General features: G+C 32.6%; 3 protein-coding genes across 3 annotated transcripts; 1 reads left to right on the top strand and 2 right to left on the bottom strand.

Annotated features, from left to right (window-relative positions):
- Window positions 1–7,321: 7,321 nt before the first annotated feature.
- Window positions 7,322–8,132, bottom strand: LOC111622560. Its single transcript, XM_023364968.1, has 5 exons — window positions 8,073–8,132; window positions 7,941–8,001; window positions 7,792–7,867; window positions 7,624–7,715; window positions 7,322–7,557 (listed from the first exon to the last, which is right to left on the bottom strand). The coding sequence occupies exons 1-5, from the start codon at window positions 8,095–8,097 to the stop codon at window positions 7,380–7,382; spliced, it is 432 nt and encodes a 143-aa protein (XP_023220736.1). The 5' UTR covers window positions 8,098–8,132; the 3' UTR covers window positions 7,322–7,379.
- On the bottom strand, window positions 8,098–12,827 carry LOC111622590 (transcription factor RFX4-like; the record flags this gene model as incomplete). The annotated part of the gene is made up of 15 exons (XM_023365003.1): window positions 12,737–12,827; window positions 12,612–12,669; window positions 12,424–12,547; window positions 12,296–12,357; window positions 12,156–12,233; window positions 11,480–11,513; window positions 11,304–11,402; window positions 11,160–11,237; window positions 10,856–11,019; window positions 10,562–10,662; window positions 10,292–10,498; window positions 10,122–10,216; window positions 9,938–10,055; window positions 9,724–9,867; window positions 8,098–8,195 (listed from the first exon to the last, which is right to left on the bottom strand). Coding segments are annotated over exons 1-15 (1,479 nt in total), but the record flags the coding sequence as incomplete, so codon positions are not given.
- Window positions 12,828–21,738: 8,911 nt separating this feature from the next.
- LOC111622572 (lysosomal Pro-X carboxypeptidase-like) lies at window positions 21,739–25,118 on the top strand. Its single transcript, XM_023364982.1, has 9 exons — window positions 21,739–22,180; window positions 22,271–22,411; window positions 23,025–23,126; window positions 23,298–23,470; window positions 23,545–23,702; window positions 23,845–24,014; window positions 24,097–24,261; window positions 24,323–24,510; window positions 24,613–25,118. The coding sequence occupies exons 1-9, from the start codon at window positions 22,091–22,093 to the stop codon at window positions 24,800–24,802; spliced, it is 1,377 nt and encodes a 458-aa protein (XP_023220750.1). The 5' UTR covers window positions 21,739–22,090; the 3' UTR covers window positions 24,803–25,118.
- Window positions 25,119–26,211: the final 1,093 nt, after the last annotated feature.

Raw genomic sequence — 26,211 nt, 5'->3', positions numbered from 1 at the left:
CGATGCTCACGAATTATTTAGAGCTATTTAATTAACGCAATACTTGATTTAAACAATCTCAAACATTTTTTATAACAAGTAGGTAATAAGATAAATAGCATCCATTTCTAATGTTCAAAGTGTCTACCGCTTGCTTTGATACTGGCCTTCGTTCTGCTATCCAATCGTCTTTGGAGGTACAAATGCTTTCCATAGGAATGACAGCCAATTCTCGTAAAAAGGATTTTTTGGGACTCATATTTGTGTAAGATTTAGCACAGACCTTCAGCTCACAATTTGACCGTATAGAGTAATCTAGTGGGTTTAGATAAACAATTCGGCAGTCCATTTCCTTCGAAATAAAATATATAAGTTTCTGTTTTAACAAATCTGTGTAGTTTTGGCCCATAATCTCATATGGTAATTATTATACCACATGAAATTATATTTATAATTATTAAAGCAAAATTATATTATACTATAATATAATTTTGTATATTCCGAAACATGAAACTAAAGTGTTGTTTATTATAAACGTAAGTAAAACGTTTTAAACACGTTTTAACGTTTTTTTATTACTTATAAATGATTGTGCGTCTTGGCAAACATCTGGAACTACTTGGAGTCGAATATAAATTTACGCATAATTTCGTTTTACGGGATCATCGCTGAAACAAAAAACTTCTATGTAAAACAAGTCCATATTGGATCTTTACTGCATCTATAAGTTCTATTTATCTATAATCGGAAAATGGGAAATTTATCGAAATAAAAAAATCACATTAGAGAAATATTCATAGCAAATTCATATTGTCAGTGTCAACAACGTATAATTATATAGCAATTAAGTCTGATCATTAGTAGGCGAATCGAATTACATATAATATAAGAATCTTATTAAAACTTCTGCTCGGAAACAATAATCGTCGCCGAAATATCTGTATCCACAAAAATGTCTTGAGCAAGTTATACAAGGTACAGTACAATTCACACATTTCAATATAATTTAATTTCAAGTCATAGAACAGTCGTTTTTATTAAAAATAAATCTTGTATTTAAAGCAAATTCAAAAACGAATAAACTCGTTGAAGGCGTTGGAATCGAATGAAACTTGTTAGTGCAAACGTAATGACGATGATAATATGTGATTACTGGTTACAGTATCACAGCAAAGATACAATTTTCTTTGGAACAAAGATACAATTTATACGGATACATGCAGGCGATACGGCCAGACATGAAAACATAGTCATCTTAAGTATCTTGCGACAGATTTGTCCAAAGATGTTCCACAGATTTGCCACTTCAGATCCCTTATACTTGTACAGTACATGGCCGAAGATAGTCTAATCTGATTCCACAATTGCTTCATGGTAACAAATCTTAGACCGCTCAGGTCACGGAACTGTGACGACGGAACAGAGATGTTCCTGCAAAATCCTAGTGTGTGCAACACCTGAATTTCATGAACGTACTGCTGTGCCGTCAATGTCCTTCTTACAATTATTAGGAGGTGACCGATCGTCAGAGGATATGACTCTTCAGCAGTGGCAGATCTAAAAGAACCTGAAAAAGTACTAACTCAAAAATTAAAAATATTTACATAATAAGAAGTATCCTCTATGCTCTAACACTAAGATCATCTGTTCCCAAACAGAAGCAGGATTCGTCGCTAAAGACGGTACGCTACTAGTCCGTAGTGGTCCATGCTTCTCTATCACGACACTACTGCAATCGAAGTTAGTGCTATAATTGGGGTGCTATTGAGAGAACGCGTAACTGCATGCAAACCTAGCTGTGCTCGTTACCTACCAATGAGAAGAGAAGGGTTCTCTAATGAAGAATTCACTATACGTGGTAGAATCCTGTCTCTAGTGAATCCCATTTTCCACTGTATTTCGCTTTCTATGGATGATCGTCTTTCCTGGGTGGTTTGTCTGAGACGTTCAAAGCCTGCCTACCATGTATGTGTTTCCTGTGATGTCTTCAACACTTGCTCACAGTCAGGTTAAAAAGATCCAGATGGTTGACAAATTGATGAAATGGCCATCCTGCTTCCCTTCTCACCAATGCGGCCTTTCTCAACTCATTCAGCTGTACGTAAGTAATCTGAAAATTCTGAACACAGCGAGCATCTGAGAATCTGAGAAAGCTATTTATTTTAGCCTTTTATAGACTACTGCGGTAACGATTTTAAGATACTCTGGTAACATTATCCGGCGTGCAATCAAACCACAACTATAATCGTTCACATGTCTTTCTGAGATACTCATATTAGTTATATGCCAAGTTTCACAGTAATCGGACAATTCTATTTGAATGCGTAACTTTTTTGTCAATGAGTGTATTGTCTATATGTATTGAATGTTGCGAAAAAAATTTAGGCTAATCAGGTCATTTTCTCACACATTTTAATCCTAAATTTTTGGATCCGAAAAATTTATCAGCTGAAAGTTGTAAATTAATCTCCTCTTTAAATTAGAAAGTTATTCGTCATAGTCTGGTTAATACAAAATTAGAAGCAATTTCAATAATCTAGTACAGTGTTCCGCAACCGGTGTGACGTAAACTTTTACATATTCTATTAATTTCAAGTTTTATTTATATATTTTTATCACAGTTGCTGTGACTATACTTTACACACGTTTTCGGTCAATTAATTGACCAAAAACGTTAGATTACGTTAATAAAATTGACTGCATATTAAAGGTTGGTAAAGTGTAGTTATTTTGAAAGTGCAATTCGAGAAGACAGTTGCTGTGTTTCTTATGCTTGTATTTCATTTTCTGCCGCAGCACTGATGAAATAAGACGATGTTTGTTTATTCTTTATTACAAGCCACGCGTTTTTATGTATTCTAAGAAATTAAATGTAAAATAAATTTGCTCACAGGTGTTGGTCTGTTTAATAATAATAATAATAGGTTCGTAGCATTATGTAATTCTATTAATTAATAGTATCATATACATTTTTGAGGAAAATAATATTTTGGTGTGCCGCAAGAAGAAAAAGGTTGCGGAACCTTTTTCTTCTTGCGGCACTGACCTAGTAGATGCAATGAGACAATTTTAAATAGCCTCACATATTTTATCGTAATCTCTATTTGTTTCGCTATTTTCAAGAGGCTTGTCGTAATTAATGTCAATTGAATCGTGCAAACAAAGAAACAAATTGAGGCAACAGTAAAAATGCCCATAAAGAAAGCAGATTCCTAAAACGTTACAGGAGATTCAGGTAATAATTAACAAAGACAATGTTATGTTTTTATATATAACTATTACAATGACAGTTTAATAAAATTATTTCTATTAATAATAAGCAATTATCATTATTTTACTTTTATGTACTGTACAGTATTAACACGGAAAAGTATTGTAATCGTGTCAAATTTGACCCTTCGAATTTTACGCAAATCTTGACGTTATGAGATCCCCTAAATCCAAAAATATCAAAAAGTGGAGATTCTTGAGATATTTGTATGTGTTTGTGTTTTGGCATATAGCCTACTTCGCTTGATATTTCAGGATGGGATAAAGACTAGTAACTTGAGTGTAAAGGACATTGATGATATTGTTTTGGAGTACAGAACTCAATGCATTAGGAAGAAATAAAGAGAGGGTTTATAGCTCAGTTACTCAAAATTTTTATCACTTAAATTGCCAATATTGAATTTACTTAAAGATGTTATCCAAAAATTGAAAACTAAATTTAAAAAAAAAAGTTTTTATAAAATTACTGCTTTACTAAAAGATGGTAAAATTTAAACTATAAAATGTTTATTCGCGTTATTTTTATTGAAAAATATTACAAATTTTCATTTATTTTATATATAAATTTAATTATATCAAAACTAATATGCAATTAAGCAGTGAAATAGTTATAAATTATATAAATTGTTATTTTTAGAAGATTGTTCAAGTTTTTAATCCAATAGATAATCTTGTACAGTACATTAACACAACAGAAAATATATTTCTTGAAATTTGAACTTTATAACGGGATATCAATGATTTCTAACTGTCTATATTCGTTAAAATGTTTTTTTTTAAATGTATTAATAATGTTTTTACCGAACTTTAATCAGTTACAATACGAAAGTTGCCGAATAGTGTTTTTACAGAAATAGTTTTTACTTTATTATTATTTTATGTTATTGTCATTCGAATAACTGTTTAGTAAGAGATTTACACCGTGATGAATCTGCATTCTGAACCATTTTCGTTCTTCATAATTTTTCACTGATAATTTCTTTTGGAGCATCATGTTTTTTTTTTTTTTTAAATTTAAAATATTCCTACTATTATTAAAGTACAATACTGTACATTCGTCTTCCACAGTTTACACCAGTGTCTTATTTTATTCCTAGCCATGCCGACCGATATCAACTTGATAGACTCTAACTTTAGTATGAAAATTCAAATGTTAAACGATAATACTCTTAATATTTATTCTATAAATGTTCATATTAATAGCATATTAATATTAATAAATAGATCTTAATATGTTAAAAAGTAATAGACTACATAAAATAAATTTATACAACGCTTTGAACAATAATTAGAAATAATGTTTTAATATAGATATCGACATTATTATAAATAAAAAAGTTTCTTTTATACAAATATATTTTCTAAAAAATTGTATAAAAATAGTAATGATAAGATCTATATTTATAAAATATAAAAATAATAATACATTTAAATCTTGAAGAAATAAACAATGACAGAGAAGTATTTCTAGCATCATCGTAGATATCATCGTACGCTGTTATCGAAGTATTACATTTATATTTGTATTATTATTACATGATATATGGTATATTTGGAAGGATATAATTTAAGGTTTTAAACCAGAAAGAAAGCGCCATTTTATTGTCACAGATATAAGCATAAATAAACGAAGACATTAAATACTGAATGATAGGCCGTTATAAGCCGACAGGAAAGGAGTTGTGTCAAAATTTCCTTACATTATTAAAATTTCATTTGATCATTAGGCCTATATTTCACATAAAAGACAAAAATAGACATCTTTTTAATGTTACTACAATATTTATAAGATTGTTTTGTGATAAATCTTACCGCTTATTAATTGAATAAACCCGATGTTGACTGTAGTACTATATTTATTAATAAGTTAAACTAAAATTAAACTAATGCAATAACTGTTCTAAAGTTAATATCATTAACCTCAAAAAACATTTTGAAAATGATTTATTTATTTATTATTGTTATAAATTTAATATAAAACTGAAGCAAGATACAAAATGTATAAAAGGTAATAAAAATTTAAAGAAAGAAATGTACAGTACCATAAAATAAATTCCTAATCAATAAAGAAAACCAGTTAAATACAATATAAAATTATATAAATGAATAATTGGTCTCCGTAGTAATTTAAAAAACATTAAAATATACGAGACAAAGGAGAAATAAAATTTATTCTTTATTGTTTATATTCCTCAATCAAAAGCTTTCAGTTTACTGATCAATATCTCGGAAACGTAAGCCGATATCCGTAATAGTTTCATGAATATATAACATTAAAAATAAACATAGAAATAAATAGAAACGATGACGAAATTATAAGATAAAAATTTATTTATAAAATTCTTATAAGTTACGAACTAATTAACTAATTCGTCGCATCTTTTTTCCTCGTCTGAGAATAAAATTAATTATAAAATAACATAAAATGTCTTATTTTTATAGTTAATACATTTTAAGCAACTTTTTATTATTATTTTAAATGGCTAAAAAATTAATTAAATATACAGAGAACAATGGACGTACGAGTCGGAGAAGCAGAAGGGTAAATGTCCTTACAAATTCGGGCAAAGCGAGAACAAAAACCCAGAGAAAGCAATAAGATTAAAAAATTATCAATAGTGGCAAATTAAATATTGCTACTTGTGTTTTACTTGTATAAAATTTCGGAAAAATCAACCTCCTCTGTTCCCATAGGCTCATATCATCATAAACTAATTTTTTAACCACAAAAATAGTTTCGGTTAACAAAACCAGATGGCACGAGTATCGTTTTAGTAGTACAATGTGGTATAAAACCGATCGATAAGTTCAGTCGAAGTAATGAGTTAATGAATAGTTTTACCCATCCAAAAAACGGCTTTAACTTCGTTTATAATAATAATAATTCTTGAAAATCAAAAATATTTTTCTTTATCGATGGTCGAATGTTTTTTAAATGTACTGATTTGGTATGGCAATACAATTACACAATCATTTATTGTCTATTATCTGTATTAAAATTGTTTATTTCGAATGAACGATTACCTGTATTTTTCCTCTATCTCCAGAATCGAGGCATTCGGTTTTTCTATAAGTAATTGTTTAAATGATATCTGTGAGAATTCAACGAGAAAAGAATTTCTTAGCCGTTCCAATTTTCATTTCCTATGAAATCAAACGTATTTTATGACGTAAAATTTCTATAAACTTTATATCGTAGGCGTTGTTTTCTTCAAATTATCTCATTCTTTAATTGTTGTATGTTTTGGAACGACTCCTGATAATCGCTCTAAATATAAACTTAGTATTCACATATGCTACGTTTTTGTTTGCTTGGAAAATCTATTTGAGCGGAAAGAATTTTTACGTTAAATAAATTCGGAAAGATTAGCGTTTTTATTTTCATTTTCTTATCTCGATTTTTCACACATTTTTTTTCGTGTTATAAGAAAAATTTACAATGAGAAACAATCGAAACGATGCTTTGTTTATTACGAATTAATAAATGTATATATTCATATAATTATTCAATTTTTATAAAACTCTTAACATTCTCGAATAAAAATAAGATGTAATATATTAAAATTTACCGTTAATTAATTTTAATAATAATTTTTAAACATAAAAAACAACGCGTTTTTATCCTTTGAAGGAACGTTTTCTTTTCATTTATATAAAATGTGTAAACATTACTTTTTTTTTATTAAAAATAATTTGAAATTAATTACCGTAAACATCTAGGAAGAAATTGTAAATAAAACTTAGTTTCTTCTGTATTATTGTTATTATTATTACTGTATAATACAATTACATTTCCGATGAATATAGTGAGCGGCTTAATCAAGTGAAATGTTAATATGTGATAAATGCGTATTAAATGCCGTATTAAACTGTATAGAGTGCCGTTTAAATAAATTTCTTATTAGTGTATAATGTATCTTACAGGGTATATTATGTGTACAGTAATTGCGAAGAACGGTTTTAGGATGACAGATTATCGGCACTTGGGGAAACAGAGACACCGAATAACAACGTTAGGACAGGCACAACGAGGAATCCGTTTATTGGATCTAATAAGCATTACAGAACAATAACGAGACACATAATCAAACTGTCCATCAACGCGGCGGGGTCGAGCACTCGAACTCACTTTAACCATCGCAGTAAACTACCACGTCGCTTCTGTTCTGCACGTGATGTCGCGAGACATCCGCATTTCTTTGTCGGTATTGTCCTTGCAGGTTGTAAGCATTATAATAAGGGACTCCGTTGTCCGGATGGAAAGCGCTACTCTCTTCTTGTTGCTGGGGCAAATTATAATAATGATACCTACGAGTGGAAAGATTTTAAAGTCGAACAGAAATGCGTGATTTTTAGAAATTTCGGAATCCTTACCCGTTGTCGGCGGATCCACTTCGACAAGCTTCGTTTCTCTGACTAAGAGCTTCGTTAGGCGAAGACGCTTCGTGACTACCCACTAGATATTGCTATAAATAAGACATATACAGTTTAGTTCAAGGGAATGGTATATATATGTATGTATTATCAATTATTCTTACTCACCTGATGAGATGCACTCTCTTCCCTGGCGCAGACCGACTGTGTCCAAGAATTGCGTGTGTCTTCTCCTTGAGAGTAACTGAACAATCGAACTATTTGTAGAAATCGAAAAGTTATTTTATAATTACCTGTAGTTTTAAAAAAACAATTACTTTTGGCAATATTCTCCGGAAATCCAATAATTATTTGTCATCTGATCCTCCGTCGACATAGCTACAGATATACAATTTTCAAGTATAATCGTAGTAATATTGATTAATTTCGAAATTTCGAAAGATACTTACGTCTTCGAGATGTTCCCGATGTCATAGGTATCTCTTGATTGGAAATAGTCGAAATGTTGCTATACTGTTCCCTAGTATTGTATGACGTGTCTAAACCAAAAGGAATTTGAGAATATTCTGCTCCTGAAAATTTTATTTTTAGTCTGATTTAAATTTCAAAAGCAGTGTTTAAGTGTAAAATAACTGAAATATGGATAGAATTTTTATATCTTTTGAAATTAATGAATTAGTGTTTGATTCGTTTTGCATTTTATGTATACTCTACTTACTAAAGGCGAATTGTTTTAATAAATAACCGCTTACTTTTAAAACCAGGTCATTCCTTTTATAATTTTAAACGTATGAAACTTTAATTTCAGTAAAAAAGTAAATTATTTTGCAAACAATAATATTTTAAATTGATAAAAATAAGATTTTCTTTCTCGACTTATTTCACTTCCTAAATGAGAATTTCAGAATATGATTTTTTGGTATTTTATAGTATAGTAATAACTGTAAAAATTACAAACCAAATTAATTAATTGTACGAGTTTTACGTAGTATAATCATGTAATGGGAGTTTGGAGAGGTCGGGGAACAAATTAGTTCAGATAGATCCTTTGAATTCAAATGCACAGCGGTGGAAAGATCGGGAGATTTGCCCACGCCACTCGGGTATTCCAAATAGAAATCTTCCATTTCGTCGACATTTTAACGGTTATTTTGGAAAACGAGTGAATGCAGGGCGCGTGACACCTAAAACTTTGATCCCCAATTTTGCTAGCTTAAGCCCGAGTCAGAAAAGGTGGGATTGATTAGAAGGACTCCCCGCCGTTAGATATAGATCGTAATCTGTTTTCGCTTTCCCAATTATCTCCGATATCGGACACACCGGACTTCCTTATACAACCTCTGTGTTACCCTCTTGTAGTAGTTATTGTTGAAAATAATAGCCGGAAGTGATAAATATCGATCCGTTTGATCTGCCTTTTCCCTCTTTTAACAATCTATCAATTATCCTTTACTGTAACTACAAAGCATCTATTCGATAATTTAGAACCTTTTCTTTCCGTAAACATAAATATTGACAGTTTCTAAACAAAGATTCATTAACTCCTTGGCCGAAATGAAATAATCGTAATTATAACTGATTAAGCTAAATCAAGATCACTCGGATTGCTAATGTCCAATATAAAATTCTCTAGTTAATACCTCGTCAAGTGTTCTAATTAAGCTTACCTGTAAAGTAGAATTTAACTGCATTTTTATTTTAAAATCGACGGTTAAAATAAAATTCCCCTTTTTCCCGATCAAAATAACGTTATTATCAACAATTAACAGATTAATTTTCTTTTAATCTGAACAGAAACATTGTTTCTTATTGTTTTCACCTATATATTGATTCCGTTTTCCACCAAAAAGAACAATTAAGGATCCGCGTAAAAGAATACATCCGTAATGTGCCGTATCCAAAAATTATTAGAGAAAGATTTTCAAAGATTAGAAACATATTAATAATTACTCTAAAACGCCTATATAATTGCTTTTAAGAAAGAATTTATTAAAATAAGTCTAATGCTAAAGGGATCGAAATAACTGGAAAACGAATTATTATATTAGATATTCAAAATTGAAATTGAAACTTATTCATAATTGCCAATATAAAAATTACCTGCCAAATAAGTATCCGGTATTTGTGGAGGCATATCGTTGGCAATATTCCTCAAAAACTCTTTCACTTGTTCTTCTATGTGTATAGTCTCCACTAGAAACAGCACGTAATCGTCAAACATCAAACGCAAAAGATGGAAAGAACCTACAGAGAAAATCTCGAATAAAACGCTATTTTTACGAAATCTATTGAATAAATTTCGAAAAAAACCTACCGAAACTAGCTGCGCTGTGTAATGTCATGTCCCTGATTACCCGAGTTCCGAAAGCTGACCATGTCAATAGAAATTGACTTGCCAAACGTCGCACGGAAATGCTGGCGTTACTACTCGGCTGAAAATGTATAAATCGTCATGTCTAGATCAAAAAAATACCTCGACATAAACAAATGTGACTTACCAATAGAATACATTTATTAACCAAAGCCTCCAACCATTCTACGTAGGCTTCCATCGAGCCTTCCTCCTCCAACAAGGATTCGAACTCTTTGGAAACTGAAAAGATAATTTTCAATTAAAATTTTAAAAATTCTTATTTAGCGGAATATATATATATTTTTGACTTTATACATTTCTTAATTAGCTGACAAGTGAGTCCATTTTGGTCTTGTTCCATGCTGTATAGAGTTTCCCGACAAATAGCATCAATGTCGATTTGTCTCCAATCGTGTAACATCTGAGAGATGACGTCACCGTTGTGGACCACCATTCGGGAAGCTTGGGTCAAATGATTTAGGGACATTTGTCTACGCAATACTTGAGCGAAACGTTTGGCCACTAGAAAATAAAAATCGTCTTTATTCTTGTTTAATTAAGAAAAAGACCGAATCAGCGACTCACTTTCCAATTTAATGGTTTTAAGACCCTCCGGAAGGTTATTTAAAGCCATTTTGAGCCAACCGTCTAGTTCCTGGACAAATCTACGGATGAGTTTAGTTAAACTGCAACAAAAGATATGTTAAAATCAGGTAAATTTCGATATTAGAAAAATCTCAGGCTGACAAAATAATCATTTTTAAAAGTTTTTTTCCTATTAAATTAAAAACCAATGCATATAAACATTGGATTTACTAGTTAAGTTATTTATTAAGGCATGAAATTGTGTAATTCGATTGAAACCAGAAAAGAACTAACCTGTCTGGAAGAGTTTGTAAAACAGTAGGCAGCAACACACTAGAAATGGCCTTATACAAGATGGAATCGCATACTCCAATCAAGTTAACTAAGACATTAGTCTCAAACAGAGGCGAAAGATGAGAAGGAATTCCCTGCCAAAAGTGTAGTAGAAAGTTTTGCACCTGAAATATATTAATTTGTAAGTGTACTGATGATAATCTGTTCGTTAATTAAAGTAGAAAGGATGATACAATATATATTATTTTAATTTATACTGTCCACGATTTCGTTCTGAAGTGACGAAGTCGGGGACAGAAGTTACCTCGTTAAAACTTCCGCGAATGATAGTGTCCAGCAACCTCTGACAATGTGTTCGGTACATCATTAAGAAGGTGGTGATCTAAATATCAAACGTCGATGATATTAAAAGTAGGAATGATTGTTTAACATTATTTATCCGTCTTACCTTTTCTACATCAATAGAAGAAGGAAGGTTCAGTTCTTTAACAGTGGGAAAATCTGGAAGGACGGTGCCTAGGCGCGATCTCGGAGAGTACAGAGGAATCTGTTGGAAAGAGAAGTGTAGCACACACTCACTCGGCCGGTAAGACCTATTTACAGGAGAGTTTGTAAAATACCAACCTGTTTGTTGACTTCTCTCTGAATGTCGTGATTGCTGCAAAAATATAAAAAGTCAATGGAGAGGTAGAAGACTCCGTGTTTTTCTAGTCTTCAATTTTGTAATTATTTTAATATAAAACTATTTTAAATATTCAAAGAACCGAAAAGAATCACTCGCTTTGAAAGGTCGAGAAATGAGTAATTTATACGTCGGTGCAGTTATTACAATTATGATAAACTATAAAAGTGGGAATGGTTTTGATTTTAAACGTCTGCAAGGTAAATGTTAAGAGAAAATGCCAAAGATGCGAGGAGTCATGCGTTCTCTGTCCGTAATTGCCGATAAGCGATACAAAATTAATCTGGTACGAAATCGAAGGAAGGAAAAATTCTAATATTAAAATGCAGAGGATGCGTTCGATAGAGGAAGGATCGTTATTGCAAGCTTCCCTAACCATAAATAGCTTGGACTCGGAAGCACGCTTCGATTAAGCGCAGCCGGGCAACGCCTAGTCTTGCCAGAACGCGATATTGGCAAAGGAGGAGGACGAGGACGAAGAACACGGATCTGCACTCAAATATGTAGATGCAAGAGGAAATATGAGTGCAGAAACATCCCGGATGCCCACACGATGATAAATTGGGATCCACATCACTCACCGTGCAAGATAGAGCGAAAACTTATGATAAGGCCTACCTGCCAGTGCCCTTTTTGGAGTAAGAAAGCTGAAAGTATAGAGATGATTCTCGGACAGCGATGCCGTAATAATGATATCTAGAACAAATGATAAAGTAAGTGAACGATGAGAGGAATCCTTTCCAAACATAAAAACTTACCTTGATTGTCCCCGTGTTCCCAAACGTCTAGTAGTCAATTGAGGGAATTGTTGCCTGATGATCTGATATCAATTCTTGTTAGTTTTTTACAAGTTAAAAGGAAAAGTACTGTACAGGTAAGAACTCACCTTTCCGAAACTGGCGGCGTTAACGGGCTGCATGCCATTCTTGGCACAGAAATCCACGTAATGCATGTATAAAGCGCTGCGAGGGATACACACGCCTTCGGCTACTTCGTAATTCTCTTCCAACCTGAAAAGTTGGCAGACAATTAGAGGGCGCGGGCAGTGGGTGGGACGGAGAAGGGAAGACTTACCACATCAAAGTGGCAGGAGTGGAGTGCGGCCGGAGGATGCGGCTGGCCTTCTGTTCGCCTAACAAAAATAAATTGTGGTTTAGTAACCGGAGGGCATCTTCGACCGGCTTACAAACACTACTTACAATCGTGCCCGACGTCCATGGGCCGGATCGCTGGTGTCGGGCCGGAGGGAGAGTGCCGCCCTTCCTGGTCGCCGTTTCCTTTATAAGACCGATGGAAGGCGCGGCCGACGGACGTCGAAAGGACCAATGGCAAAGCTCGTTACACCGAGTCTGCGCCGGCCGAGTAGAGTCGAGGCTGGTCATTGGTGGTCGACGCGGCGGATGTGATCGGGATTCCCGGTGCACGGAGGGGGGATTCTACCGGCGGACGAACAAACAGACGCATAAAAGATCTTTTGAGAGGCCCGAGCCGGCTGTTTGCCTTTCCCGCCATTCGAGCGAGTGGTGCAAAAGCTATTGAGGGGCCGACGTCTCGGTCGCCTAGTCGAGCGCCTGCTTCGGGCCCGGCCGTATCCGGCCCGAAATGAAGCCAATCTAATAAAAATTCACTTAAAGGTACCGTTATTGGATGGTGGAGGTGTTTCCGGGCAGCGCCAGCTCTTTTACATCTTCAAATTGAGGAGAGCGTTTATTGCAAAACTCATAAACAGCGACGATTGCGGTTCCGGTAACTTTTCAATTGGAGTGGCAGCGATCGGATTTCGCCGGGCCGCGTGATTGCGTCGAAATGAAAAATACCAGAAATAGTTGGCAAATGAGGCGAAGTATGCAACGCGGGGATCGATGTCCACCGCTAACAAGTCGAGTCGAATTAATGGGCTGCTGGGGCAACACCGGCCACGCACGCGCCCGTCCCCGGAGAAGAGACCGGCCCTGTTGTTTTATCGCATTACCCGCCGATTCCGGCTCCTCCTCCGTCTTCCACCAATTAAAATCGATTCTCTTCTTTTCTCCGACTCTCCTCCCTTCGGCCCGCTCCTTTCGCCGTCAACTTCGCCGGCCCGCCATCGATCTAATGCCTAATTTTCAAGGCCCAGAGATATAGAAGGGCCCGCCGGATTAATTGGGGGTTAATTGGCATTGGCGTGGACGAAGTGTCGGGTCGGTGACAAAGGCGATTAGATAAGAGAAGGGTTGAAAGAAAAAGCGTAGCTAATGTGATTAGCGCTTGACCATTAGTAGTTCTCCTCCCTCGTCATCGGCAGATTAGGCAGATACGCACGTGGCCCTCAATGCACTGGATTTCTAATGAGCTCAATTTCTCCATCCGAGCTGCAGCGACAGAATGGGTGTTAGTTCAATTACGGCGTGCTTGCCGTAATTTGTCCGTGTGACACGAGGATTTATTAAATACCAGCCGCTGTTAGTGCGGAATCTCATAAGGACGTTGCTGATGAGAAACTAATTGGAAGTGACGCTCGCCCCTTCCCGAGCCAGATAACGACACCTGCTGCTCGACCTTATGACATTTTTGCGCCCATTGCGCCGGCGGATTCCAATTAACGACGACTTAATCGACGAATTATTAAATCGGCGACCGCCCCTCCGCCTCTCGTCTAGGCGCTTCCACGATAAACACGCGCCTTCTAGCTCACTTTCCCTCATTGCCCGGATAATCGAGCCCGTGGGCCTTCGAACACAATAAAAAAAGATATTACAAGAGGTAATTAGAGCGTGTCGAACGACGCCGAGCGCAAGGAAGATATTGAAAATTCTTAAGACCTGTTAAACAGAATCTACAGTGATTAAATCTTTAAGGCAAACTATATCGAGATAAATATAAAATTAAAGTTTATGTATTTAGGCAATCTTATGAAGAAGCTTGCATGTAATTTATATAATTCGATGTCACGTGATCGCGAACCACCGGCTTCCATTCCGTTACACAGAGCCTTCCGGACACATGCGAACGTCACTTTTCTTTTCCTCCGAAAGTCAAATGAGGAAAGAGATTTCTACTTGAAAGATATAGCAAAATATATTACGATAGTTTTATCAAAACATTAAGACATATCCTAGAAATAATCCTCATTAATATTGCCATAATCGAGTTTTTAATATAATAGGCAGTTACAAATTTCGATTATTCATCACAATTACGAACATTTTGACGGAAAAGTGCCTAAAAAGTCATAGGTCAGGGTATTTTTTTCCTCAAATACATGTATAATATCATATAAATTTGCCTGTCGTATAGAGTAAGGCGCCTCCTTCATTTGCATCATAGAAAAACAGTCAATCAAAGTGCATTTAAGCACAGTTGTTACATGAATTTAACAAAGAATGTTTCGACGAGAAGCAAAGAATAAAATTAATTTCACGAAACTCTTCTGATAATGAAAAAATAATTTAACTTTCATTTATCTATAGAAAGTCTTTACTTTCATTGTTCTTTTTTATAGATACAATATATACGGTTATTTTCATTGATTTTGCCAAAATATTCAGTAAAGATTTAAATAATTATGTTCTGATTTTTATTAGATTTATATATATAAGAAAAACAACTATTCAATCAATACAGGCTTGTAAGAATACGGAAAAGTAAATAGACGAGATGAATATTCAATGGAAATTCCAAATATAATTTAGTACTAGTAAAATTCGAAGAAATAATACATTAAATTAATTAAAAATGTATTCTAATGCAAATCTTACTTCTTCGTCCCACTATTTTACTTGTAAATCTTAAAGAACATCTTAATTTAATGTGTTTAACATGAATATATGAAATTGCAGTAGTTTACTTGAAAAGATTAAAAATAATTTTTAATAATACAAACATGTAGCAAGGAGAAAATGGTTATAGAATTAATTTCGTTTATTTATTTATTAAAATAAGTCAACACGTTTAATAAATAAATCGGAGAAAGAGATAAAAATATACGATATTTTCTTACGAAAATTGTAATTAATCAAATTCATATTTGAATTTTCCGTTGCTGTTATAATTTAAACAATTTTCATCTCTCAATCTGTGCATGTTAACAAATATTAATCTGTACGTTAATTATATTAATCACATTAATATGATTCGCATTATAATTATCTATGCATAAATCTTGCTACATAAATTTTAATGAAAAATAAAGCGAATAGGCCTAATTTTAAATCATTTTATGTCATATAGAGGGGATAAATAAATAAAATTACACATTTTGATAGGCCTAAAATTATTACACTTATGTAAGATAATAATATAGTATATAACTTATATGGAATATTATATAAGAGATAGAGTAATTTATTAACTATGATAATATCTGTCAAATTTTGAAGGAAAAAGAGATAAGAACAAAACAAAAAATTATCAGAAGAATCCAACGAAGAATAAGTGAAAAATGTAGGAAGACATGGCTATTTATGCCTAGCATTCTTAAACCATAACTTTAACTATTCTTTATTAAGCACTAATCATATTTAAGTATTTTATATATACATAATTTCACTCATATATTTTTCATAAGAAACTAATTTTATGACTCGTCAAACATTTTCTACAGGTATTGCTCGTTTATTTAGTCTAAAGATAACGCATTCGCCATTTTATTCTCTTTATCTTCTACTAAATATGTCATCGAAACTTGTCGATATCGTCATAAATATATGTTCCATTTAGAATACAAATATAACATTTTTCTATTGCTTAACTAATGAAAACAGACACTTGAATGAAAGCAAAGGATATTTTTATGATTAATGATTAATTTAGGTGATTTTTTTCAATATATTTATAAATATTTTTATTAAATTTCAATAAAATATTCAAGTACAGGTACGTAGTCATCCTTGTTGGTATCATTTATAAGTCTAACAAAATATTGCTTAAAAAGCACAATATAAAATAAGGAAAACAGTCATCTTGCCCACGACGAGTATGTTATTTAGTTCGATATTCATATACAAACTACTATACATTACAAGCATTGATCATAAGAGCGATTGCACTAAATATAATAATAAAATCTCTTTGAAATAAAAATCTCTTTGAAATATTATTATAGTTCATAAAGATTTTGATGGTTACTCTTTATCAATATATAAAATATGGGATTTTTAGTTATCTAACTCGTATTTACCCGTACGTTTTATAATAAAGAATGCGAATTACTGCGTTATTTTTACTTGTCCGTTCTTTGAATATTGTTTCTCGACACTACTGTATTTGTAAGTGGGCGAAAAATTGGCCACGCTTCGAAAATGAGAAGTTATTGCAGAATAATGAGAGCGGCGAGATGGTGTTTGCCGTCGATTGAATGCAGAACAGATTTAGATAAAAAACGAATAAAACAGATTTACGAATACATGAAGGAAGAAATATATCGGCAGGTAGTCATTTCGACTATAGGATACAATCGTTGTCAGAGAATTCGATGAAATTTGTTAGAAACAAGAATCGATCTTCCTAAAAAAACTCCGACTTTAAGTTACAATTGTTAAAATTTATTTTTTCCATAACATATAGGCTAAGTTCTAATTTATATCTTCTCTATGTATATAAACAAATTCATTATATGTATTAACAAACTCTTATGTAAACAAATTATATAAATTTCTATTTATTTCAGTTTTTGACACGAAGGATAAGATAAAGAATAACAATTAATATAAAATATCTTATTCTTTTTAAAAATTTTCTCATCAAAATATGCTTATGTCGAAATTTAAATTAAAGAAAATAAAGAATACAAAATTAATTAAATCAAGAGTTTAGAAATATTTTTAATTTAAAACGGATTTTCTTCTAAAACAAATATAATACACTAAAGTTATAGTTTATCTCGCATTCTTTTTCCAGTACCATAAATAATTGTGTCAGTAAGAAAACTAATAAAGATTAATAAGTAGGGCTATATATATAGCCTATATATCATTGCTGTGAATAATAGTCTCGTATCGCCAATCAATTTATGAAAATTAAATGATAAATTGTCGTAGAAAATGATCGGAGATACAAATAGTTATTTAAATATGGTATTCCTGTTCATTTTGAATTCGATCCTCCACGTCAATGATGATTAAAAGTAAACAATGGATGAAATGTTCTATTATATTGATATTACGTAACCGGATCAAAAATGGAGGTCGTCTCTCTTCCAACTTATAACTTGAGAGTGTAAATCGATTCATAACTCTCTCTAAAGATAATCCGAAATATTTATTTTTTTACAATCGAAAAGAAAAGCATTTAGGATATACTTATCGATGGTTAGTAATCGTTTTCTACTTAATGGCAACCGACATTTCGATTCAGTAAATTTCTTTATAAGTTACTTTCTTTGAAATCTCTCAATGGTGAATCTATTGAGCAGATTTCAAAGCTCAAACGCTAAAACGTTTACCGTCAAGATGGGATAGTGGTGTATATAATAGGCGTTTAATTTAAGCGTTAGGTTAGTTTTTAAGTGACTGTAAAAGATAGCGCTCGTGTAGACTCTTTCAGGTAGGGAACCATCTATTTTGTCTTGCTCTCCCCTACCGTTTTTTTTCTATCGATTCACTGGTATTCTAGCCCACTTTTTCTGGACAAGGTTTCCTCTCCTAGCCACCGGAAACGGTTTGTCTTCTGTGGAGCAAAGGGAAAAGACCCACCCGACCCAATGAAATCGCGGTCGGTCCAGGAGTGTTTGTTTATTTAGAGCGGAGGAACGTATCCGAGAAGTAATTTGTGGAGTAGACGCGGTCGCAGAGTATCGATTGGGCTGAAAATTGAAAAAGCAGACAAACAATTACTGACCGAGAGAGATCTCCTCTTCCGTAATATCGTCAACCAAACGCTAACTGGAGGGAGGAAGACTCGTTCGTCCTCCTCTCCGCCTCACCTTTTCGGTCATTTAGACTCTCTCCGGACATATTTCTCTGTACAAGCAAAGTTTCTTTTATAACGAGCTAAAAATGAACAAAAAAATACGGCTGTCGAATTTGCGCTGGAACCTGGCAAATCCATTCTGGCAGCGAAACTTTCGCCAATTATGTACAGTACTTTATTTATGTACAAAATCTCGAATTTTACCTGTAAATTAAGTTTAAATAGAATTTAGATAAAATTTGAAAATATTTTTATCATTTTTTTAATTAAAATATTTGAGAACATTTTAATTTAAAGATTTTAGAAATTGCAAGTATTTTTGCCGAAGGTTGTATAGTAAAAAAATCTTATTTTGGCATATTGTGTCCGGTGCATTATTTTATTGCCTATAAACGTCTATTTTTCTAATAAAACCATTGATAAATATATAAACCACTCGACAGAAACTATATAAAACGTATATATTATTGTAAATAGAACCAAATGTCATACTAAAATGCTGGAAATAGCGGTGGAAGAAGTCATAGTGCTTTTCCAGTTAAACATTATGCCGACTTTGACGCTCGGCGTCATTTATGAAATGGACCAATCGCAGACCAGAAAACTACTAAGGCTGCGGGATCGACTCCGTGTAGAAAATGAAATTCGATGGAAATGACGTAGACAATGATTATTTTTCCAATAGAAATGTTTTTCGGTAATAACAGAACGAATAAAATGGAGAGTATGAATTGATAGTTTATTAAATATCGAAATTTCATAATAATTCTGAAAAGCCAGAGTATCGATCGATAGCGAATATTAATTTTTAATATATAATTCAAAGTTCACGGCTCGTCTGAAAAAAAAACCAATATTTTATGCTTTTGAGACTCTTCTTAAAAGTATAAAATTATTCTGTCGCCATCTGCCGACGATGATAAGAAGTTACGAATGGAAAAGCAATATTAGAGGCGAACCGGTGGAAAAGCGAGAAAGGAAAGGCAATGCGCATATGATGGCGCCTGAGGGCGTGGCCATAGGAGGGGAAATGAAGATATTTTCTCGGAATATAACAGTTGTTAAAATCGAAAGCTGTCGAGGAAGTTGAAGGGATTTCAATTTCTCGTAAGGTAGTTAATGTAACTCCTATAGAAAGGTTCCTCCCCCTTTTTCTACGGTTATATGTGAATTCTTATCTTATCAAAAGAATGTACTGTACAGAATACTGGAAATCATTTATTAAATCTTTTATATAATTCACTTACATCTCCAGAAAACATCACAAAATAGCTTCTTTTCTTGTGTCTATGCACTTGAAAAGTTGAGAATTTAAATATATTTAAAAAATAAAATAATAATAACATCTCCATTTAGAATTCTTATTCGTACAATTTTTCCCGCGAAGATGAAATCAATAACCTACACCTGAAAAAAAAAAAAAATAATCAGTATAACTCATCGAAGAATTTTATTTTGGTAATCTATCTTATACTACTTATGCCACTTACGATCGTCTATTCACACTGTAACAAAGATCGGATTACTTTAGTCGGTTAGGGCCAGCCGCCAATATAATTAGGGCTCCTCTCCAGGACGTTCTCGGATGTAACTAGGTCGTTGCCTTCATCCGGAGAGAAAACATTCACCTAGCCGAAGCAAATTTGCCATTTATATGATTAAAAATAACAGTGTAATAAACACGATTTTTTCCGGTGCATCCTCTTAAGAACTTAAATGCTCCTGTAAAAACTACGTAATCGAGTAGAAGTCCAACTCACGTTAAATGTACTCCTACTGGACGTTTTTCTATCGTTATTCTTTATTAAACAATCGAATATCCGAATTTCTAAAATTACGATTGTTGGCAAGTTCTCTCGCAAGTGTTTTTAACGAGAGTTAAATTTTTTCTTCCTGAGATCACGAGGAATAAACATACAAATTATTAGGCGACTTTCAATAATTTATTTGTATTAAAATGATTTATTAAAGTGTCGAATAATCCAAGTAATATCCGCGTTACAAATATACGAATGTATAGCATAACCGCCACTATTCGTGATACAGTAATTTTTATTCTTAAAAAGCATTCAATCGAATCTTTCGTCTCTAATAACGAATCGTTTGGTATGCCGATGCATGTAGATAGAGTAACGCCGTCATGTTTGGCATTTTCCGATTTTTTTTACTTTTTTTCTGTACAGGAAATTAAGTATCGCTTGAAAATCGATATAAATTGTATAAGGAATTTGAATTTTCGGGGAGCTGAACGACGAAACAAAATGGTCTGCATATATTGAAAACAATCGTTTCGATTAAGGATGAAAAATTCGGAAGATTGATAAATCCGAAAGCGCATGTTTTCCTTTTGTGCATTCTCGAAACTCGGATTTATTCCATTCCTCCATTCGGCAGGTTGAACGGGATTATATTTACCGTCCGATTACAATAGACTTCACGTGATCACCGCAATGGTTTTTCGAACAATGCCTGTTATGTTTGCCATCATTCTCTTCGCTCCGTTTATCTGATAAAGAGAATTGGGCGAATATTTTCCACTTCGCTAATTGGTCAGAATTATTCACCAAATCGCTCGAGAGATGAAGTTTCAAGGTCGCGGAATGGTAATCGTCGAGGAAGCTCGTTTCGTCCGGTGTCGCCATCTTCCGTCAGAAATCAAAATCATAGAAACACCGTTATTATTTCGAATTTGCTCTCATTACTTCGAGTGTTCTCATTCGGTGTATTTTTAGGAGCGAAAATCCGCTTACTTTTGTTGTTAATGTTGTTCGAACGAGTACGCCAAAAGAACTAAATTTGTCCTAGTCTTAAATATCAAAATGTTTATAAGTGGAATATATATTTATATAGTTTGTTATTACCGATAACTTCACATTTATGAATTATCTATCAAAGAATGTTTTAAATGTATATTATATTCGGTTCCAAAACGATTTTTTTTATTGACTAATAGAAGAAACATAATCCTCTCTTCTAAATAAACAGATCTTTGAACTAAAAACTGCGAAAAATGAGCATTATCGCTGGTAAAATCTACCCGAATCTAAACTCTAGTTCGTCACTTCATTCCGGGAACCAACTTCCTAATCGTCAGACGTAAATAAAAACGTTGAATTTATAATATACGATGCAATTTATATAGAAATTTTAAGAAATAAAAGGATTTTCCGTCGAATTATACTTATTTCGAAGACAGTTACTTTCCAGATCTGACGTCAGTATTGCGTAATTTTGGCAGGCGCCGACCAGTCTTCTTCCAAAATAAACTCGTATGTCACTCGCTGAGATATATACAACTTACATTTATATTCACCGTGGGCCGTTTTAACATTTCGGATCGTCTTTTCAAAATTAGTTTTTTTTTTTCTTCTTTCAAATATTATGCATTCAATTAGCTTAGGTTATTTAGATCTTATATAGGCTATGATTATAAAATAATAACTTAACTTGGCTAACCTAATTAGACGAGTTTACAATGAATCATTTAAAGTCAAACAGAACTGACAGTCTGTTGTTATAATAAAATATAGCCGAACCAAAGATTATAGAAAAATCTTTGACCCGTTTATCTGATCAAAGTATTAATGATATGATGTAGACTCGATCAAAATATCATTTCGAATGAATGTTATTAAGATTACATAGTTTATTTCAGTCAGAAAATTATGAAAGTCATACAGTATATCGCCGCCTTTCTTCTGTGTTTAAAATGTTGTAGCACCTTTCAGTATCAGACTCGTTTCTTCGTTCAGAAGGTAGGCTTAAATTAACTTTTTACTATTTCCAAATAGACTAATAAAATTTTAATTCATTATTATTATTATTATTATAAAATGTTTCCTTAGGTGGATCATTTCGGATATTCTAATCAAGATACTTTCCGCCAACGTTATCTGTTCTCTGATGATCATTGGAATGGTAAAGACGGCCCGATATTTTTTTATACGGGAAATGAAGGGGATATCTCCATGTTCGCGAATAATACGGTAAATATTTCACGTAACTTTAATAGAGAATAATGAGCGATAATAATTGATCGAATTCAAGGCCGTGCACACGGATTAACACCGCCAATTTGGGAGGAAAAGATATTAAATACTATACAATTGAAATAAAACAGTATATTGTACTGTACTATACTGTACTGTACTTTATTAATTAATATAAAGTCATATATTGGGAGCGGTAGAAGACTAAAAGAAGGCACTGGAAGGCAAGAAGTAATAGGTGTGTTGGAAGACAAGGGAGGCAAAAATTAATTTTGAAAGAAAAAATTTATTATTGAACTTAAAAAGTTTTGAAACATGTGACATTATATTAATTAATAAAGTACTTTAAGATATTTTCAGACGCTGTGCACAAGCTTATTGCTTTATAACAGTGAGTCCCAAAGTGTTCTCGAGGAGCGGTAGTACCTACTTTGAGAATCACTGTTATAAAGAATACAATAATCTTATTCAACCTTTTAATTTATACAATTAAATAAAACTAGCTCGCTTGTCGTGTATCTAGAAATCGAATAAACGACTTGTTTGAGTGTAGCCTATTCAGTAAAATTTAGCTGAATTTTAAAAAATTCTATTTGAATACTGTATTTAGGGTATAATGTGGGAGTTTGCTCAAGAATTTGGAGCTATAGTTGTATTTGCCGAACATAGATACTACGGCCAGTCACTACCTTATGGATCTAAAGCATATCAGGTAAGACTACGTTTGATTGATATAGACCTATTTAAAAATTCATAAAATTTTGGAAAAAAATAGTTTCTATTTTTTATAAAAACGATATATAAAGATGTTATTTAAGATAAAAATTCAGATTCATATGTAATTCAACCACAATGAATTTTAATATTATTTATTTCTTTAAAGAATGTTACTTATTTGGGTTATCTAACTTCTGAACAAGCCTTAGCCGATTATGCTGTTTTGATTCAGCATCTTAAAGCTAATTTTTCGAGCAGTTCAGTGATTGTCTTTGGAGGTTCATACGGTGCCATGTTAGCAGCTTGGATGAGAATGAAGTATCCTCATTTAGTAGCTGGGTATGATTTTTTTTTCATTTCTGTTTCATTCTTTAAAAATATAGATTCGCGCTAATTTATTTTATCTTTGCCAGAGCCATATCATCCAGCGGACCAATTTTACAATTTACTAATCTCACACCTTGCAATGTTTATAATCAAATTGTTACTAAAGATTTTTATAAAGCTTCACCTAGTTGCTCTCAGTCCATACGGAGATCGTGGAGTATCATCAGGAAATTAGGGAAAACCGGTATTAAATTCATACAGAAAAACTATACGATAAAATGCTTAAGCTGTTGTTTTGACTTTGGATAAACAACTTGAGTTTTTACTTCTGTTTTATATATTTAATTAAAGTTCTTTTGATTTCTTTCTTATATTTATTTTTATAGATGAAGGTTGTAATTGGCTTTCAAAGACATTCCGTCTATGTCAACCTTTATCCCCGGATTCAGTAGACCAATTAATATCGTGGCTGTCTGGAACCTGGTCGTACCTTGCCATGACCGATTATCCATATCCTACAAACTTTTTGGTACCGTTGCCAGCCAATCCTATTAATGTATGTATACTTGTATTGTTTCTGTCGCTGCTGCTTTATTAATTCCCTTCAATTGTCATTAACTAGTTATATTGTTTTAAAGGCAACGTGTCAATTTTTGAAAAATTCTTCCCAACCCGACCATATTTTGATACAGAATTTGATGAAAGCTGTATCAGTTTTCCAAAATTTTACAGGAAATGTTCAATGTTTTAATTTGAGTAACTCGGGAGGAACATCTTTAGGCGAAAACGGTTGGGATTTTCAGGTAAGAGAAACTAGGTCATTCTTGAGCTCAAAGATTTAAATAATTCGCTTCTTTTTCTTAGAGTTGTACCGAAATGGTGATGCCAATGTGCAGCAACGGTGTTGATGATATGTTCGAACCTTCGAGTTGGAATCTATCTGCTGTAACGTTAGGCTGCAAAACTAAATGGGGTGTGACACCCGAACCATTCAGATCACAAATTTTCTACGGAGGGAGAAATATTTCAGCCGCTAGTAATATTATCTTTAGGTATGGATAGTTAGGTTATTAAGTTAAAAGCAAATTTAAAACTTATTTATCCACGCAATTGAATACATTAAATTTAAATCTACTAATTATTGTTTTTTCTAGTAACGGATTATTGGATCCTTGGTCGGGAGGAGGCGTGTTAAAATCATTATCAGATTCTTTGATTGCATTAGTTATGCCAGATGCTGCTCATCATTTAGATCTACGCGCTTCTAATAGTAAAGATCCCTCTTCAGTAATTAAAGCCAGAAAAGTGGAGAAGAAATTTATCAAACGTTGGATCAGGCAATAAAAGAGAGAAAGAAATGTTAATTAAATACCATTCCAAGAATTATGCTTAATTGATATTACATTATTTATGACATCGAAACTTCTATGAAATAATCGTTTGAAATTTCTTTTAAACGTTAGACTTTCAATTAACAATCATCTTTATATCTAAATTTAACTTTTGTTGATTTAAAAACTTTCACCCAAGGACGATTGTCAAAAAATAAACAAATTAAAATGAATAGAATTATTGATTTAAAAACTGGATCGATGTAATATGAATCACGTAATTTAAAAAAAATAAAATAAAATAAACAAAATTAAATTTAAAAAATATATTTACGTTCGTTATCCTAAAATTCTTTCCAAAATGAAAACAATTTAAAGAATTGCAAATAAATTTTAACAGATGTCACTTGTAACGAACTAAATATAAATATTAATGTTATTCTAATGTTCTAATTATAATGATTAAAATGTATGTTACGCAGAATATAGTAATGTAGTTACATATTATAGAATTTTAATACGAAAATTATTTATACTAGAATCCAGAGTCTAACATTCATTAATTTGGATAAGATTTACAGAAACCGCAGAATATAAGTTTATTTAATAAGAGAATTGCAAATATCAGTTTAAATAATTGCACTTAACAACGAAACACTTGTTATGAAACAAATTATTATTATCAAAAATGTAAACTTTGTGCCTTACTTTGAAATCTTATGAAATAAATATTTTGTATTTTAAAACTGCTTCTTTCTTTACAAACACCTTCTTTATTTTCTACAATTTCTAATGGAAATTCGCTGCCGATGCAAAACTTATTCTCGACCCGCCCACAGCAAATGGAATTGCTAGACTTGTTATCGATCCGATCTTTCCACATCTTCTGTGAAATAATAATAACTAAATAACGGGTTGACTGAAAATTGTTATCCCCAACAAGAAGCGAACTGTTCGGACGGTCGCTTCGCTACCAAACGAGAGCAAATTAACTTTGTGTTGCTTTTCATTTGTAAACGATAGAAAAATATAATGCTTTTTGCTGTATTATTTTACCCTTTTTTATATTATAAACGGTTATATTTTATGCAATTTATTTTACTGCCGAATTCATTATTAGATAAGACAACATACTTAAACTAGACACCAATCGACTTAATCGTATTGTTAAATATTATTAACTTGTGAATTTAATACATTAAGTTTTATATACATCGAGCTATAAATCACTTTTTATGAGATTTCAGTTTGTTAAAGTTTACCTCATTCTTTAACTAGTTATTTAGACTTTTCTCCCTATGTCATTTTTACAAACATAAGTTATTTATTCTTGAAGAAAGTGGTTAAACGATGGCGTTAAAATCTTTAATTAAGTCAAATAAATGGGCTTTCGGACGATCGGTCGTTGCAACCAGAAATAAA

Source organism: Centruroides sculpturatus, unplaced genomic scaffold, assembly GCF_000671375.1.
Source record: "Centruroides sculpturatus isolate CEXI.00-Female unplaced genomic scaffold, Cexi_2.0 scaffold199, whole genome shotgun sequence".
NCBI lineage: Eukaryota > Metazoa > Arthropoda > Arachnida > Scorpiones > Buthidae > Centruroides > Centruroides sculpturatus.
The sequence above is the reverse complement of the archived record's forward strand: the minus strand, read 5'-3'. Positions and strand labels throughout refer to the sequence as shown.

Coding starts and splice junctions, on each gene's coding strand:
- LOC111622560 (XM_023364968.1), bottom strand. CDS start 8,097: ATGACATCGGGAACATCTCGAAGAC. Junction 8,002..8,072: donor ATCGGGAACATCTCGAAGAC/GTAAGTATCTTT, acceptor GTATATCTGTAG/CTATGTCGACGGAGGATCAG. Junction 7,716..7,791: donor AAGAGAGTGCATCTCATCAG/GTGAGTAAGAAT, acceptor TCTTATTTATAG/CAATATCTAGTGGGTAGTCA.
- LOC111622572 (XM_023364982.1), top strand. CDS start 22,091: ATGAAAGTCATACAGTATATCGCCGCCTTTCTTCTGTGTTTAAAATGT. Junction 24,015..24,096: donor TGCCAGCCAATCCTATTAAT/GTATGTATACTT, acceptor ATTGTTTTAAAG/GCAACGTGTCAATTTTTGAA. Junction 24,511..24,612: donor GCTAGTAATATTATCTTTAG/GTATGGATAGTT, acceptor TGTTTTTTCTAG/TAACGGATTATTGGATCCTT.